An 18,384-nucleotide genomic window follows, 5' to 3' on the forward strand; every position below is an offset into this window, starting at 1 on the left:
CCAAAAATAACATGAAGTCCTTAGAAAATCAGTTTTAGCAGATAGGTATCATTTTTATAACTAGCAGAGAGATAGATGGCCTTAACGTATTTTAGTGTATTCAAAGGTGTTTCCTTAAGTAATTTAAATATCCCACCTACAATCTTATCAATTGATAAGAGGAAAACTTATTAGTCCACAAAATAAAAATTGCCCAGAATTAAAATAGCTAAGTTAAAATTTTAAATTACTAGGTGTTCCTGTCCAGAAACATGCAAAACATGGATGTAGCTCATTATTTATGAAAAATAACACACATAGCAATGTACAAAAAAATTTTAAGAGCAGAAAATACATAATTTTTACTTCAGCATGTTTCTTTTTGGCCAGATATTTCTAAATACCCTTCCCCTCATACATTTGGAAACAGTGGTAAACGCTTATCTTAAAGTCAGTGAAATCAATTCTCATTTCCTGGTTGAAGATTTCTTTGGGAAGCTTATGGTAGCTGCAGTATACTGTCACTTTGTGGAGGTTTTCCCAGATATGTTACTATGTTGGTGTATTTGTTACTATAGGAATAACTTGGACTTTGCTCCACGAGATGGATTACCAGAAATACATTTCTGTTAGACACGACTACATACTTCTTCCCGAGGACGCCCTTACCAACACAACTCGACTTCGCTGGTGGCAGCCTTTTGTGATCAGCAATGGCCTTGTAGTCTCTGGAGTGGAGCGTGCACAGTGGGCACTAGACAACATACTGATTGGCGGAGCAGAAATCAATCCCAGTCAACTGGTCGACACGTTTGATGATGGTAAGAAACCAGACATTTGAAAGTCTTTTTTGTGAGCCTTTTGTCTGCTGTGTCTTTAGATGAGTTACTCCATAAAAAGCATTCAGAAGAGTACCTAGAACATATTCACTGCTCAACAGATGTTAGCTAGTATTTTACCCAGTGGCTTATGAATCTTCAAGATTAACTGTTTGTTGAAATGTCAACTGATGATTTAAAAAATTCTGTTAAAGACAAAATATCTAGCTCTGAATATAATTTGAAATTTCAAGATCCAAAATAATTCTAGTTTCTTTAGGAATTTCTGTACCACAGAGATGCACATTGCCTTGTTTTAAAAGTGTACCAAAAATTTTGTAATGGTGCAAGTCAGGCTAGCAATTACATTTTTTTAAGTTGGGTAATCATTATGCTAGCATTTAATAATATTTTCTAAATTTGATTAAATATCTTGTATTTATACATTATACCAATTAAATAAAAATCAATCTTAAAGGGTAAGCAAAAAGGCAGAGCACAGACATTTCAGTAACTTGACAATAAACCGATCCGTGCAAGAGAGTAACATGCCATATTGCTTCCAATTTACCTTAACAGAAGGCACTTCCCATGAAGAAAACTGGAGTTTTTACCCTAATGCAGTAAGGACAGCAGGATTCTGTGGCAACCCATCCTTCCACCTCTACTGGCCGAATAAAAAGAAGGACAAAACTCACAATGCTCTCTCCTCCAGAGAACTCATTATACAGCCAGGATATATGATGCAGTTTAAAGTAAGGGGAAGTGGCTCTTCAGAACAGAATATGGCATTACATATTTGGGGATGGAGGGCGGGAAGAATGCTTAGTTGTACAACTACAAGGAAATGATTGATTGTATTCATTAAAAGAGCCTTTATCTTATGAGTAAAAGAAGTGATTTTTAGCACAGGCCTTTATCAGATAGGATTATTTGAGCATCAATAAAATCAATTAGTATGTTGGGACATAGCAAGAAATGTAACTGTATTATATTTCATATATGGAATCTTGAGTTGTTCCCAAGATCTTGGAAATGAAAAGCTCATATAGGTGCCTCTGCCTATTTCTCTCTCTCTCTCTCTCTCTCTCTCCTTCTCCCTCTTCCCACTCTCCCCACAGTTTCTGTACCTCTTTTCTCTTACTCTACACTGATTTCATATATCAAGCCACTTTGCTTCTTTATCTATCCTTTTCCATCATGTCTTTCTATTTTCTTTTTGTCTCTGACTTCCAAACACAAACATGTACTGTAGCCCAGCTGGAATTCCCCAAATCCTTAGATGTAAAAAGGACTCTCAAATCTTTTACATTGCATATTTTACTCATAAAGAAGTGTAGAAGGGAAGTCATAGAAGATAATTAATAGCCAGATAATCAGAGAGAAAGATAAAGCAATATCGATTAATGTCTTTCTCATTACCAAACACATTTAAAAAAATAATAAAAAGGGTATTACAGGGGCACCAAGGTGGTTCAGTTGGTTAAGCATCCGACTTTGGCCCAGGTCATAATCTCATGGTTCACGGGTTCAAGCCCTGCATAAGCTATTTGCTGTCAGCACGGAGCCTGCTTCAGATCCTCTGTCCCCCAGCTCTCTGCCCCTCCCCCACTCATGTGCACTTTCTCTCTCAAAAATAAATAAAATATTTTTTTAAAAAGGGTATTGCAGAAATACACTTTGTTACTAGATCATTTTAAAGACAAACATTGGTTGCTTATTTAAAGCATTTATTTAAATGTTTTAAAAAGATATCCTTATTTAAAAAGATGCCCTGCAATGATGGTTAATAGTAAGAGTCCTTTCTAGCAGAAATAAAAATGTATTCAGAGCCGGTAGGAGAGAGAAATGGGGAGTTATTGTTTAATGAGTGTAGAGCTTCAGGTTTACAATATTTAGAAGTTCAGATCTGTTGCAAAAGGAGGGGCATAGAGATATTCACTGTGTTCCTCAGTTTTATGTTGAACTTTCCTTCAGAGACTGAAGGGTGAGGCAGTCTCCCCAAATGCTACCACTCCCTTAGGACTATCCCTACCTTAGTGGCATGAAGGATGCTCAAATTTAAGTTGTACAACAGGTTGGTTTGATACATATGTATAGTACATATACTACACATACATACAAACATCAAATACATACATACATCAAATCAACATGTTGATATATATACATATATATGCTATATGTATTTTATATATATGTAGTAATATGATTGCCATTATAGTGATAGTTAGCACCTCTGTCATGTCGTCATTTCTTTCTTGTGGTTGGAATAATTCACCTCTTCCACTTCTGATGAATTATTTTCTAATCCACTTAATCAAATATAATCTCTCCTTCCTCTGAAGTACCACAGCATTTTAGTTGTATCTTTTATGATTTCTATTTCCATTATTGGAATATGCTTCTTATTTTCTCTCTCAGGCCAGGGCTGTTTTATTCATGAGTGTACGGCCTGAAATTTTTAGCACTAACCTTCCCCAGTATCAGCACTAAAAAAAAAGGACATGTTGATTAAGTAGATGATTAGGACTTAAATTTAAATCACCAAGGTTTTATAGCACTTATGCATTATTAATGACTCAAACATTTAATTGCATATAATATGGAAAGCTTTAATTCATATGGAAATGTAAAAACCACAAGAATGAATATTAAGTAGTCAGAAATTGCTATTTTTAATTATAAATAGAAATTCACTAGTAGCATTAGGAAGTTAGAGATCAGTGAAAATGTTTTGAACCAGTGATACTTTGAGTTTCTTTCCATTAATTCTCCAAATGTTACTTTACTTTTGGCCAAATTGTCTTTCCCAAATTTATGATTAATATGTTATTATATTAAGTAAATAGAAATAGTACTTTTGTTTATTTGTTTGTTTTACTACTTAGCCATGGGTATCATTCTGTTTGCAGCCAGCTCTGAATGGTATGGAATGCCTTTTTCTTTTGGAGAGGCGTCTGACTCTCAGTCTTACCAGAACTGCCAACTTGGCAGATAGAAAACTTGGAAAACAATAGCATAATCCAGAAGTATTAAAATTAGATAGATAGATGATAGATAGATAGATAGATAGATAGACAGATAGGAAGAAATGGGCCTGGTCATTTCTTGTACAGAATCTTTTATGTCTTTGAGAAAACACTTTTCTCAAAGGTTAAGAGCTTGCTCTTTTTGTTATTGAAGTATAATTGACATACAATGTTATATTCGTTTCAGGTGTACAACCTAGCTGATATGACATTCTATACGTTACTCTGTGCTCACCACAATTAGAGTACTCATTATCTGTCACCTTAAAATGTTATTACAGTATTTTCACCTATTTCATCCATTCCTTCCACCCCTCTGGCAATCACCAGTTTGTTCTCTGTATTTATGAGTTTATTTCTATTTATTCATTTGTTTTGTTTTTTAGATTACACAAATAAGTGAACTCATATGGTTATTGTCTTTCTGTGTCTGACCCCCTTCACTTAGCATAATACCCACTAGGTCCACCATGTTTTAACAAATGGCAAGATCTTATTCATTTTTATGGCTGAGTAATATCCCATTGTGTATATACCCCCTGTCTTTATCCATTCATCTATTTATGGATACTTGGGTTGCTTCTATATCTTGGCTATCATAAATAATGCTGCAATAAACATAGGGGTGCATATATCTTTTCGAGTTAATGTTTTCATTTTCTTTGGTAAATTCTTAGCAGTGGAATTACTGGATCATTGGTATTCCAATTTTTTATTTTTTTCGGGAAACTCCATATTGTTTTCCAGAGTGGCTGTACCGATTTACATTCTCACCGACTGTGCATAAGGGTTGCTTTTTCTCTACATCCTCACCAACACTTGCTATTTCTTATCTTTTTGATACTAGCTTTTCTGACTTGTGTGACATGATATCTGTCTCATTATGGTTTTATCTGCATTTCCCTAATGATTAGCAAATTTGAGCATCTTTTCATGTGTCTCTTGGCCATCATGTGTCTGTTCAGGTCCTCTGCCCATTTTTTAATCTTTTTTTTTTTTTTTTTTGGTTTTGAGTTGCATAAGTTCTTTATGTATCTTGGGTGTTAACCGCTTTATCAGATATATCATTTGCAAATATCTTCTCCCATTTAGTAGATTGCCTTTTTGTTATATTGATGATTTCCTTGATTGTGAAAAAGCTTTTTATTTTAGTGTAGTCTCGATAATGTATTTATTTTTACTTTTTCCCTTGCCTGAGGATATATATCCATAAATATGTCCTTAAGGCTGATGTCCAAGAGATTACTGCTTATGTTTTCTTTTAATGGTTTAGTCTCACATTTAGGTCTTTAATCCATTTGAATTTATTTTTGTATATGGTATAAGAAAGTGGTCCAGTTTCATTATTTGCATTTAGCTGTCCAGTTTTCCCAGCATCATTTGTTGAAGAGACTGTTTTTCCCCATTGTGTATTCTTGTCTCCTTTGTCATAGATTAATTGACCATATTAAGTGTGGGTTTATTTCTGGGCTCTCTGTACTAGTCCGCTGATCTTTGTGTCTATTTCTGTGCCAGTACCATACTGTTCTGATTACTACAGCTTTGTAGTATATTTTGAAATATGGAATTGTGATACCTCTAGTTTTGTGTTTCTTTCTCAAGAGTGCTTTGGTCTTGGGGTGTTTGGTAATTCCATACAAATTTTAGGATTTTTTTGTTCTAGTTCTGTGAAAAAATGCTATTGGTATTTTGATACAGATTACATTCAATTTATAGATTGCTTTGAGTAGTATGAACATTTTTAACAATGCTAATTCTTCTAGCCCATGAGCATGGTACATCTTTCCATTTGTTTACTTTATCTTCAGTTTCTTCCATCAGCGTCTTATAGTTTTAAGAGTATAGATTTTTCACCTCCTTGATTAAATTTATTCCTGGGTGTTGTTTTTTGTTGGTATAATTGTAAAGGGAATTGTCTCCCTCATTTCTCTTTCTGCTACTTTGCTATTAGTGTATAGAAATGCAACATATGGCTGCATATTAAATTTATACGCTGCAACTTTACTGAATTCATTTATCAGTTCTAATAGTTTTTCGGTGGAGTCTTTAGGGTTTTCTATTCATACTATCATGTCATCTGCAAAGAGTGACAGCTTTACTTTTCCTTCCCAATTTGGATGCCTTTTATTTTTTGTTCTTGTATGATTGCTACAGCTAGAACCTCCAATACTATGTTGAATAAGTGGTGAGAGAGGACATGCTTGTCTTGTTCCCAATCTTAGATGAAAAGCTCTGTTTTTCACCATTAAGTATGATGTTAGCTGTGAGTTTTTCACATATTGCCTTCATTATGTTGAGGTGTGTTCCCTTTAAACCCACTTTGTTGAGAGTTTTTATCATGAACGGATGTTTAATTTTGTCAGATGCTTTTTCTGCATCTATTGAGATGATCATATGGTTCTATCATTTCTCTTGTTGATTCTATGTATCACATTGATTTGCAAATATTGAACTATCCTTGCATTTCTGAAACAAATTCCACTTGATCATGTTGAATGATTCTTTTAGTGTATTCCTGAAGTCAGTTTGCTAATATTTTGTTGAGGATTTGTGCATCTATGTTCATCCTGGCTCGCTCAGTCAGTGGAGCATACAACTCTTGATCTCAGGGTTTTGAGTTCGAGCGCCACATTGAGTGTAGCTTTCTTTTTCTGAATGGCCTTGTAGAATAAATTTGGAAGTTTTCCTTCCTCTTTTATTTTTTGGAATAGTTTGAGAAGAATAGGTATTAATTCTTTAAAAATTTGGTATAATTCACCTATAAAGCCATTTCGGGGGATTTTTGTTTGTTAGGAGTTTTTTGATTATTGATTCAATTTTGTTACTAGTGATCAGTCTGTTCACATTTCATCTTTCTTCCTGATTCAGTTTTGGAAGACTGTATGTTTCTAGGAATTTATTCATTTCTTCCAGGTTGTCCAATTTGTTGGCATCTAATTTTTCGTAGTATTATAATCTTTGTATTTCTGTGCTGTCTCTTGTTATTTCTCCCTTTTCATTTCTGATTTTATTTATTTGAGTCCTCTGTCTTTTTTTCTTGATGACACTAACTGAAGGTTTATAGATTTTATTTATCTTTTCAAGCAACTAGCTCTTGGTTAGAAATAGTACTTTTGGGGCACCTGGGTGGCTCAGTCATTAAGCTTCTGACTTCGGCTCAGGTCATGATCTCACAGTTGGTGACTTTGAGCCCCACTTCGGGTGAGCTTGAGCCCAGCTTTGGCTAAACATGAGCCCCAGGTGAGCCCTACCTCTCTCTCTCCCTCTCTCTCTCTCTCCCTCCCCCTCCCCCCCCTTCCTCTCCCTCTCCCTCTCCCTCTCTCTCTTACTTCCCCTCCTGGGATTCTCTCTGCCCCTACTCACTTTCTCCCTCTCTCTCTCTAAAAGAAAGAAAAAAAAAAAAGAAGAAAGAAGTAGTACTTTTTTAAACCTTAATTCCCGGGGCACCTGGGTGCTGACAGCTCAGAGCCTGGAGCCTGTTTCGGATTCTGTGTCTCCCTCTTTCTCTGACCCTCCCCTGTTAATGCTCTCTCTCTCTCTGTCTCAAAAATAAATAAAACGTTAAAAAAAAATTTAAACCTTAATTCTCATCTTCACACAGAGTTGCATGTTTTTAACAGAACTCAAAAAATTGTATTGTTGGTGTTCAGTCAGGCTGCTCTGTAAAAGCTTCTCTGAATATTTGTTGATTATTTATTAGAGTTACAATTTAGAGAGAGGGAATTTCTAATTAGTGATAGGTGCTTAATCTTCCCTGTACATATTTGTTGTTTATGCTTGTTTTAGATTGTGGTGGGTTGTGAAGCTACTTCTTGTGGCGATCTTCATTCTGTGATGTTGGAGTACACTAAGGATGCAAGGTTTGTGAAATACTTTTTTACATTCCTCCAAACTTGAATACAACTTCAAATGGTTGTGTATTTTTAAAGCAACTATCTACAGAGGAGCAACCTTTTATATTAAAAGTATGGTTCATGGGTGCACCCGGGTGGCTCAGTCAGTTAAGCATCCGACTTCGGCTCAGGTCGCGGGCTCATGACTTGTGGGTTCAGTCCCTGTGCTACTAGCACAGAGCCTGTTTCTGAACCTCTGTCTCCCTCTCTCTGCTCCTCTCCCACTTGGACTCTCTCTCTCTCTCAAAAAATAACTGAACATTTTTTTAAAAGGAAGAAATAATTACATTTCAAAAAAGTGTACTTTATGTTTATTTCCCATCTATTAATTTTATTTATATAAAATTTACATGTGTGTCTTATTTTCAAATTTTTCCTTCAAACCAAGAAAAACCGTTTTTCATACTAGGTTGGCTGCAAGCCAACAAACTTTTTTTATTTTAAAATAAGTAAGATAATACGTTTGTCCTCAAGTAGAATTCTCTTTTATTCATGTTGCTCATTTTTAACCCACCTTAATGAGAATTTGAGTCAATAAAAGATCTAAATATGCTTCAACCAGAATCATGTGTCTTAAAGCATAGTGAAAGTCTGACACTGTGCAATTACCTTATTAGGGTGTTGATAACCCTGTCTCACGCCATCACTCTTGAAAATGAATTATGCAGGGTTAAGTTTGTGTAGACAGAGAATTTTGTCAGTCAACTCCGGGTATATTTCCAGTAATATACCAGAAGCCACTAGAATGCAGCACACTGCACGCTATTATTTTATTCTATTATCTGTGAATATATTCTTGTGCTTGTAAAGAATTAGAATATATATTATATGAAATTATTTTTAATTTTCCTTTTCATTGTCTATATAAATATATACAGGAAGTACAGAACTTACATAAAAAATATCTCAATCTAAAGGCATCTGGTTGTTTCAGTCGGTTAAGTGTCCGACTCTTGATTTTGGCTCAGGTCGTGATCTCACAGTTGGTGGGTTCAAGCCCCTCATTGGGCTCTGTACTAACAATATGGAACCTGCTTGAGATTCTCTGTCTCCATCTCTGTTTGCCCCTCCCCACTCACCTGCTCGCACTCTCTCTTTCTCTCACTCAAAATAAATGAATAAACTTAAAAAAAAAAAAAAAAACTAAATTTAACCCAGCCCCAAAGTGTTACATTGACATTAGATAGGTCATACATTTCTCTTCCGAGTTGTCTAATGCAGCCTCTGTGGTCTCTTCAGGTCTGATTCCTGGCAGCTCGTGCAGAGCCAGTGCCTTCCTTCCTCTTCCAACAGCATTGGCTGCTCCCCCTTCCAGTTCCATGAAGCCACCATCTACAATGCTGTCAACAGCTCAAGCTGGAAGAGAGTCACCATTCAGCTGCCTGACCATGTCTCCTCCAGGTAAGTTGCATCCTAAGGTAAACTTTGTGGAATTATCTGGCAGTATAATTATCTATAGAGCTCATGCAGTGACCTGAAAACAACTGAGGCCAGAGATCTCATTACAGCTCTAGTAACCTCTCCCTCCTTTCACCAACCTATGTCCCAAAATGGCAGTTGCATGCCCCAAGAAGAACTAGGAAGAGATAGGATCTTTTTTGTAAATGGTACAGATCTCAAATTTTCTTTTGATAAAATAGCACAGCACATGCCAAACTCAGTCACAGGCCCCAAATCACAGACACTCACACAAAGATGTGGAGTTGGCACCATATCTTCGCCAGTGTTCTGTGATGCCAAGAGGCTGCACTGTTCATCCCATATACAGATACTGTCTGGGGTGTGCAGGGCTGGTCGGGCTACACAAAGCCACAGGATAAACATAACAGAGTGCCATCTTCCTAGAACAGTATTCATTTTACTCAAAGATCTGGAATGCAATATACCTCTCTAGGAAAAATGGACACAAATTTGTTAGGCAACAGAATAGGAAATTCACATAACACTTTCAGGGAAGGTACAAGCTCCCAGAATGGCACTCTGGGGTATATTCACAGAGTCCGAGGATTACAAGTTCATTCACCTCTACTTGGGTGCTTCAAAGAGAAGTCTGGGGAAGTCCTTTTCTCAGAAGTAGTCCCAGGGCTGGAGGCTGCACACTGCTAGGGAGAATAACAGCCGACTGAATCCCTTCTGCTCTCTGTGGGACTTTCAGTGCAACACAGTTCCGCTGGATCCAGAAGGGGGAAGAAGCTGAGAAGCAGAGCTGGGCGATTGACCACGTGTACATCGGAGAGGCTTGCCCCAAGCTCTGCAGTGGGCATGGGTACTGCACCACGGGTGCCGTCTGCATCTGCGATGAAAGCTTCCAAGGTCTGCATCCCAGCCTGTCATTTTTAACACAGGAGATGGTGAGGTTCTCCTCATCTCAGCATGTACCCAGAGGTCACTAGGAAATTGGTGAAAATGCCAGCCTGAGGGATTTGGGATGGGTGATACACTCTTTGATCACAGATATACTGATCTTTGGAATGAAGTATCAAGGATAATTTTCTGCTATGTTCCTTGAAATATTTTATTTTTTTTACATTTATTTATTTTTGAGAGACAGAACATGAGTGGGCAGAGAGAGAGGGAGACACAGAATCCAAAGCAGGTTTCAGGCTCTGAGCTGTCAGCACAGAGCCCGATGCAGGGCTCGAACTCATGAACCACGAGATCATGACCTGAGCTGAAGTCGGACACTTAGCCGACTGAGCCATCCAGGTGCCTCGCTCCTTGAAGTATTTTTTTTTAATGCAGAATTCTATAGCACCTCACATTCACCATCCTCCATATAACTCCCTGCCCCAACCACCCCCCCCCCAACACCTTATTTCCACTTCTGAGCCTCTCTCCTTCCTGGCCTAGCTGCCCATCCCTGGATACTTTGCCAATACTCTTTCTTTCTCAGTCTCTCCAACAGCAGCTGTCATAGTCCTCCCAAGATGTAGCTGATGAGTCAAGGTATTCTCTTTTCCAGGTCACTCTGTCACACACACACACACACACACACACACACAAAACCCATGACTCAAAAAAATACATTTTTATTGCTCGAGCTTCTAAAACCTGAGTTTACAGTTTGGGACAGAGTATCTACTCAACCCCTAACATCTTAGGAAATTGCCCTCTTGGCCTCATAGAAGGCATACAGCCTTCTTTCCTCTGATGCAATGTTTCCAACAGGTTTCTACTGTTACAAAGTTTACATAATTACCATTATATTCTCAGAGCCTACTGCTTGGCCTATAGCAACACTCAATAAATCTTTTTTGAATGAATTCTTACATTGCCTTACATTTTACTGTTTACACAATGTCCACCAATTTATTCAGCAAAATCATTTAGTACTTATAAGATCCCCGTAAGTCAGCTATGTTTATATCATTATTCCCACTTTATAGGTAAAGAAACTGAGACTCAGAGAACTTAAGTGACTTGCCTAAGGTGACACAGCTAGTCAGTATCAGAAAGAAGACCATTACTCAGGTTGTTCTTTCCAGTCTCATAACTGAGAGATTTAGCCAACAAGGAGCAGAATTATCCATCTTCCCCAAGGGTACAATGTAAAAATCCACAGATCTGACTTCTGGAGTAGAATATATTTAGATTTCTTGGTTGATTCTATTTCCTTGCCTCCAAATGAAATGAGTATGATTTATGTAGACTGCTGCACATCTCTCACGTTAGAAATTATTTCACGGTCATCTTTTTCCTCTATTCTCATTACCAGCTCATTCCTCTATTCTCTGAGACCAGCTGGATCTTCCCATGCATTAGCTGGAGAATTTGAACTTTAGGCAAATGAACAAATCAGATGTCTCACAAGCAGTCCTAGATGTCTGGAATTTGCCTGCTCCCCTGATCCAGTAGAGCTATGACCTTTTAATTTGGAACTATTGCAGATGTTTAGGAAAGTTGTGCTGTTCAAATCAAGGGCAAATGCAAGCACACGCACATTTGCTAATGTACTGTCTCGAATGCCGGTATTTCAGCATAGTTGTCTCATACTTGCAGTCTATTCGCTATTCATTTATTTATCTCATCTTGTTATTGCATATTGTATATGTGCTTGTGTGAGCTGCTAGAATCCAACAATGAATAAAATGCAGACTGTGCTCTCAAGAATCAAGTATAGAGCTAGAAGAACAAGAATATGACTTATCCTATTTTCTGCTCCAGAGTTATACTAGGGAGAAAGAAATTATGTTGGCCTCTCATGCCAGGGTGAGAACTCCCTAGCAAGACCCATCATTGGTAAACACAGGCGCGGCCAGATGCTGTTGGTATTTAAACAATAGATTTACGTGAACAATAAGTATATAAGCACCTACATAATTAAGTAAACATTGACTCAAAGGTAATGGGATTTTTTTTCAAGAACACAAGCCAATAATTGATTAAAAAAAAAGAGAGAAACATTTATTTCGAGGAGTCTATATCTTCTTGGTATTTTGTCATTCTTACAGGAGGAAGAATGGATGAAACCTGAAACTGAATACTTGATCTTTAATGATTCTGCTTTCCATAGCTGATGTTTGCAATTATTCCCTTCCCTCTAGGTGATGATTGCTCTGTTTTCAGTCATGATCTTCCCAGTTATATTAAAGATAATTTCGAGTCAGCAAGAGTCACTGAGGCAAACTGGGAGACCATTCAAGGTGGAGGGATAGGAAGTGGCTGTGGGCAGCTGGCACCCTATGCCCATGGAGACTCACTGTATTTTAACGGCTGTCAGATAAGGCAAGCTGCCACCAAGCCTCTGGACCTCACTCGAGCAAGGTAACAAAACTCCTGTGTTCTGCTTCAGATATAGAATTGGTCACAAGACTGGCCACTTTCCACTGCCTGTTAGATTGAATCATGAACTTCATGGCACAGGTGTCACAAAGTGGTAGAAGCCAAAATGTCATTTGAATTTGGGATGAGGAAGCATTATGTGTTTCTACAACTCAGAATTCTGCTTTGCTTAAATTTATTGCAGAATTACCTTGTCTTTCTTCGCATGCCCTGGCCGAGTGGTGGTGACATAGGCATAAGCCAGAAGAAATGGCCAAATATAAAAAATTGATAAGTATATCAAATCAACATGTCGTATACCTTAAACCCACACAATGTTTGACGTCAATTATGTCTCCATAAAATTGAAAAAATAACTAAAATATGTTAAATTGGCTGAAGACAATCTACATAGATAATTTAATGTGGACTGTTTGCAAGTATGTAAATATAAATGTGTGTGCAAAGTAGATTTTGTAGTCAGGCAAACACATACCTGTAGTTAGCTTATGTAGTTTACAATAAATAGAAGTGGAGGCCCAATGGATGGATTATGGGGACTTTAAACGTTCACATGCTCCAAGAGCTGCTTATTAATGCAAAATAGAGTGCTCAGACACTGTGCAAATCAACCAGGAAAGTGACAGAGAAAAAGAGACCCCAGGAAGGTTGGATTTCCTTCTCCACCTGGCCTCCACAGCTGTGCCACTTCCGCCAGTACAAACATGGCTTTTTGTCTGTGTAATTCAAAAAACAAAACAAAAAAGAAGATTCTAAGGCTTTATGAAGATTGCAAAGTATTAGACTAGAGTATTCACAGAATGCTGGAAAGCGTTCAGTAGCTACAAATATATTGGAAAACTGGGTGTTTGGTTATTAACCAAATGTAGATGTTTACTTAAGACTTTTCACTTTGGAAAACATTAGTAATGTATTTTCAGAGGCAGAAAGGTAAGTTTAGGTTCTTTCACTATGATAAACAATGAAAATGTAATTATTTTGGTAATCGTGGAGATACCAAAATTTTGTTCACCCATCCCGTTCTTTCCTACCAAAAAGATGTACTTAATCTGGGGACAACCTGATATTTCCTTGACCCCATCTACAGCTACAACTAGCTGCTTAATTAACAATTGCACACCATGTTGTACAAGCAAGTTTAATTCATGCCATTTATAAGTTTTGAGCCCACTGCTTTATTTCACCATCTCCCCTAAGTGGGACTACTGTATTAATTGCTAGGACTCTGATTAGATATAGATTAGATATTAAACATAGATTTCCTATGTTTAAAAACTGTATCTTCTAAGGGTAGGGATGCCTGTGCAATTGAAACAGAATAGCAGACATGGTCCTGAGCCGTGGACCATGTCTAACTCAGTTTTCCCTCCACTCTGATCTCCAGACATCTGTCCTAAAACAGACATGATGATTTATCCTTGCGCAGATGCTATTCAGCTTGGAGCTATTTGTAAAAAAAAAAAAAAAAAAAAAGTGTAAATATTGTGGTTTTAGTCCTTGTCCTCTCTGTGTCCTCATGCCTACTTGGCCCCTATTACCTTTCAGAGATTAGAAGATATTTTAGGACACAGAGCTTTGAAAGTCAAAATTGTTTTCTTTGCGTAGAACACCAGCCTTCTAAGATTATCTCTCATATGTATGATGTAAAAGATAATATAAATAAATTTTATTGCTAATATGATTCAGTCATAAGACTGGATGCTTCTCTTTCTACTCTGTGACCTCAGAAATTATGGACTTTAGGATCAAGAAAGGTAAAAGAAAAAAAAATTAGAAAGTATAAAACTTTGAATACCACCTGACGCTTGTTTCCCTGTGTTTTCAGCAAAATCATGTTTGTTTTGCAAATTGGGAGCACGTCACAGACAGACAGCTGCAACAGTGACCTGAGTGGCCCCCACGCCGTGGACAAGGCCGTGCTGCTGCAGTACAGTGTCAACAATGGGGTCACCTGGCACGTCATCGCACAGCACCAGCCCAAGGACTTCACACAGGCTCAGCGAGTGTCTTACAATGTCCCCCTGTAAGTGGCCTGAATGGAAAGGCATGGTCTCATGCGTGATCCCTGAGAATCACAGGGTCTGAGCTGGAAGTTTGGTGGAGTTACTGGAACAACAGCACAGAAGCAGGTGGTGGCACAGCCAAGACTAACCCAGACCCCCCGAAGTTGTGTCACCATTTTCTGTTAGGCAAGGAACTAGGTGCAACAGGGAATAGAGAATAACAACTAAATGCAAAGGCACTTTTTGTGTATTTCCCTTTCTCTAACCAGTATTTCTAGTCCTTTAGAAAGAAACATTGTTAATTTTCTGCCTACGCTCATTTGAAAGTTTTCTGAGGGTAGGCAACCATGTCACTTTTGCTTAGCCTTGTACCCCCAGCCTTTAGCACAGTGTCTGTCACACAGAAGCCATGTCACGTTTGTTGGCCGAAAACAGTGCTTTTCCAGGTACCAGTGGGGCACGGGGAAGCAGGGAGGGAGTTGTAACAGAATTACAAGTCCTTGAGGAGCCAAATCCTAGGACCTAAGCAAATCTGAATTCCATATCCTAAGTTTTGTTGATTTAGGCTAGCCTATTCTGTTTGAAGTCTGCAAGTCACATACCAAGGAAGTTTTGTTTTCTAGCATTTAACCTCTTTGTCCTTCTGTGACCCAGGGAGGCCCGGATGAAAGGAGTTTTATTGCGCTGGTGGCAACCGCGCCACAATGGAACAGGTCATGATCAGTGGGCTTTGGACCATGTGGAGGTCGTCCTGTGAGTATCTGATGCGTAGCATCCCATGTCCCTTTCAGGAAGGTTTGAAATTCCTTTGATGTGGCATGCTCCTTAATTCAGTAACAACCGCTCCTAATGAGAAGCCCCCACAAGACTTTGGCCTACACTCTTCAGCAACTGCAATCTGTAGCTTAGGTCAACCTGAAATAGCCAAGTCCCAAATGCAGTTTAATGTAACTTAGACAACTTCAGTGAGCAAAAGATTTATGTGTGCATTTGACAACATTCGTTAAATGGGATGAAACAAAAACCTCAGGGTAAATGGGAAACAGTGTCTTTGCCACATCTAGGTTGCCTTATAAAATGGCATGACATCCCTCAGAAGGGAAGGGCTCTGTACTGGTCAGTGTGCAGAGTGTTTCTGGCTGACGTGCCCAGTTACAAACACCTGTCCGAGCCACCGATGCCTGAGGTGGCCTTCAGTTTAGTGACGTGGTTGCGATTAGAGCAAGGCATTTGTGGTTTCAGATTCCTCCCGCCCCATCCCAGCCCCTTGCAAGCTGAGGGTGTCCCCCTGTGGCTTCTCCCATAGAATAGCTGAGGGTGTCCCCCTGTGGCTTCTTCCATAGAATAGCTGAGGGTGTCCCCCTGTGGCTTCTCCCATAGAATAAAGCTGGCGCCGCTGTCCCCTTAGCCGGGTTGACTGTTGTGCAGAGAGATGATTGCTTTTTCTCTAACGATCTAGTTCCTGTAGAACTGGAACGGGAAAGCTTATGTCTCGACGTGTTCGGACTGATGGCTCCAAGTGGTTGGCAAGGAGAGGCGAATCTTCTCGGTAGATAGGTTCAAATGTTCATTCTGTTTACCAGATCAAAAATGAAATCAGCCCTTTGGCTGATTTCAGTCATTTTGAAAGCAAACGTAAATGATTAATTGGTAGGAAAACTACCAGATCTGTTTTCTTTCAATCATAGCCATGAGCTGAATTTTTCAGTCTTGACTTAGCCCTCGTCTTAGTTTTCACTGAGGCACCTGCTTGCATGGCATCCATATCAACCCCCAAATCCAAGAGCAACCCAGTCCCTACACAAGTCCCCACTGTGCGCTCTGCTGCTTTGGACAACTTGCTGGGCTCTGCCTCCACAAGACAAAGTCGAAGTTTAAAATCACAGTCCATATTCATCTGGATCTATATATGAGGCTGATGTTTTACTTAGATATTGATTTCCTCAGACTACAGTATTCCAGGAGAATAGAACAAAACCTGGGCTCTAAAATGAACACATATATATGGTAAGGCCAGAGAGAGATGTCCAAATAGACCAAGAACCAATCCTAGAGCCTTTCTGCCCTAAATACTCTCCTTTCAGAGCAGCGCTTCTCAATCTGATTGAACATCAGAATCACTCAGGAGCTTTTGGAAGAAGCATCCCTCCAGATGGTTTGATTGAAATTGATCTGCAGTGGGACCTGAGCATCAGTCTTTTTAAAAGGCACCCCGAGTGATTCTAATAAACTGGTTGAGAATCCAATTTAGAGTCAATAAACACTTTGTATCTTTCAAGTCTCTTGCCAAGACGGTTTACATTAATAGGGCTTCGTGTGCCTGACAAAGCATTATCAACTCCGATGGAAACTTAAAAACTTGACAGTCCTCAAAAGAAAGCAACGAATACTGCCCTTGGGGTAGACATGACAATCCTTAACATGTCATGTGTGTGAGTAGATTAGAGATTTCTTCTCCTGCCACCCAACCAAACAATTTCAGTTATCAGTTTTGGATTTCCGAGACATATCATCACCACAATACCCTCCCTTGAACAAAATTGAAGAGCAGGTGGGGTCAGCTGTGCAAATATACTCCTGTGGTGGGAAACAGCCCCTTTGCAACTTTGAAGCAAACTCTGTCCTTCCTTCCCTGTTGACCTGCTTCCTCAGAGTCTCTCAGAGCATCAGCAGGAAGCCTCACCACATAGCTCCCAAGGGACCCTCTTGAATACCTGGTGTTGGTGTTAATTTTTATAAGCAGCCACCGGCATCATGCTGTTACTACAAGAATCAAGTTTGGATTATAGGAAATCTATCATATCGATCATTTTTCTGGAGAAAGAATCTATGTGTAATGACTTCACTTTTATTCCATCTCCAGAATTTTAGTCCTCTGAAGAATTTATCACTTACCAGGCACCTTTCTGCTCTTACTCTGCATTATTCTTGCAGACTTTCCAGACACTAAAACATTTTGAATGAGTAAAGAGCATTTCCATATATGCACAGTGTTGCATGATTTGGACTTCATTCGGTATCTTCTTTCAGTGAATGATTTAAAAATTATAATTCACACATATCACCAAATAATTTTATTTTTTTTATATCACACAGATAATTTTAAAAGGAAATGCTAGCTCTTTAATGACATTTCAAAATTTTGTTAAAAATAAAGGATATACTTTGCTTTCTTTCCTTTCTTTTTTTTTGGAGAAAGAAACAGAAATTATATTTTCAGAACCATCTTTTTGATATTTTGCTTTTGTGTTAGGATTTAACATTTCTATACCACTGTCCCCTTCCATAGCACTTCTTTTCAGAAGAGTCAAAGGTTTTAAGGCATTCACTAACTAATATGCCCTTGATAGCTCTACAAAATAATCACTTTAAGTCATTCATTTGATGAGTTTAAAATAAAAAATAAAGTTCCAGAGAATTCAGAAAAATAAAACACGATAATTCTCCAAAGGGTCTTTCAACCAAATGAAGCACCAAGAAGCTAGCCAAGATTTGCTTCATGATTCACAAATATTACTAATTATAATTTTGCTACAGCAGATATATACTTAGAAATAGAGAGGTAGAGGGGCGCCTGGGTGGCTCAGTCGGTTAAGTGTCCGACTTCAGCTCGGGTCATGATCTCACGGTTCGTGGGTTCGAGCCCTGTGTCGGGCACTGTGCTGACAGCCCAGAGCCTGGAGCCTGCTTTGGATTCTGTGTCTCCCTCTCTCTCTGCAACTCCCCCGCTCATGCTCTTTTTCCCTCTCTCTCTCAAAATTTGGATAATAAAACGTTTTAAAAAATTTAAAAAAAAAGAAATAGGGAGGTAGAATACTCCCATAAATCCCTATTAATTCAAAATATCCTCGAATTCACTATACTTTTATATGATAAC

General features: G+C 38.5%; 1 protein-coding gene across 1 annotated transcript in view; it reads left to right on the forward strand.

The window, feature by feature from the left end:
• The window catches only part of RELN (reelin), a 524,409-nt gene that overhangs the window by 498,048 nt on the left and 7,977 nt on the right, over window positions 1-18,384 (forward strand). Inside the window, exons 56-63 of the mRNA XM_042964909.1 lie at window positions 558-800; window positions 1,377-1,552; window positions 7,616-7,689; window positions 8,962-9,123; window positions 9,878-10,035; window positions 12,267-12,486; window positions 14,330-14,527; window positions 15,162-15,260. Of these exons, the coding sequence (XP_042820843.1) occupies window positions 558-800; window positions 1,377-1,552; window positions 7,616-7,689; window positions 8,962-9,123; window positions 9,878-10,035; window positions 12,267-12,486; window positions 14,330-14,527; window positions 15,162-15,260 (1,330 nt within the window). The remainder of the gene's footprint in view (window positions 1-557; window positions 801-1,376; window positions 1,553-7,615; window positions 7,690-8,961; window positions 9,124-9,877; window positions 10,036-12,266; window positions 12,487-14,329; window positions 14,528-15,161; window positions 15,261-18,384) is intronic.

The sequence above is a fragment of the Panthera tigris genome, chromosome A2 (assembly GCF_018350195.1).
Source record: "Panthera tigris isolate Pti1 chromosome A2, P.tigris_Pti1_mat1.1, whole genome shotgun sequence".
NCBI classification, from domain to species: domain Eukaryota; kingdom Metazoa; phylum Chordata; class Mammalia; order Carnivora; family Felidae; genus Panthera; species Panthera tigris.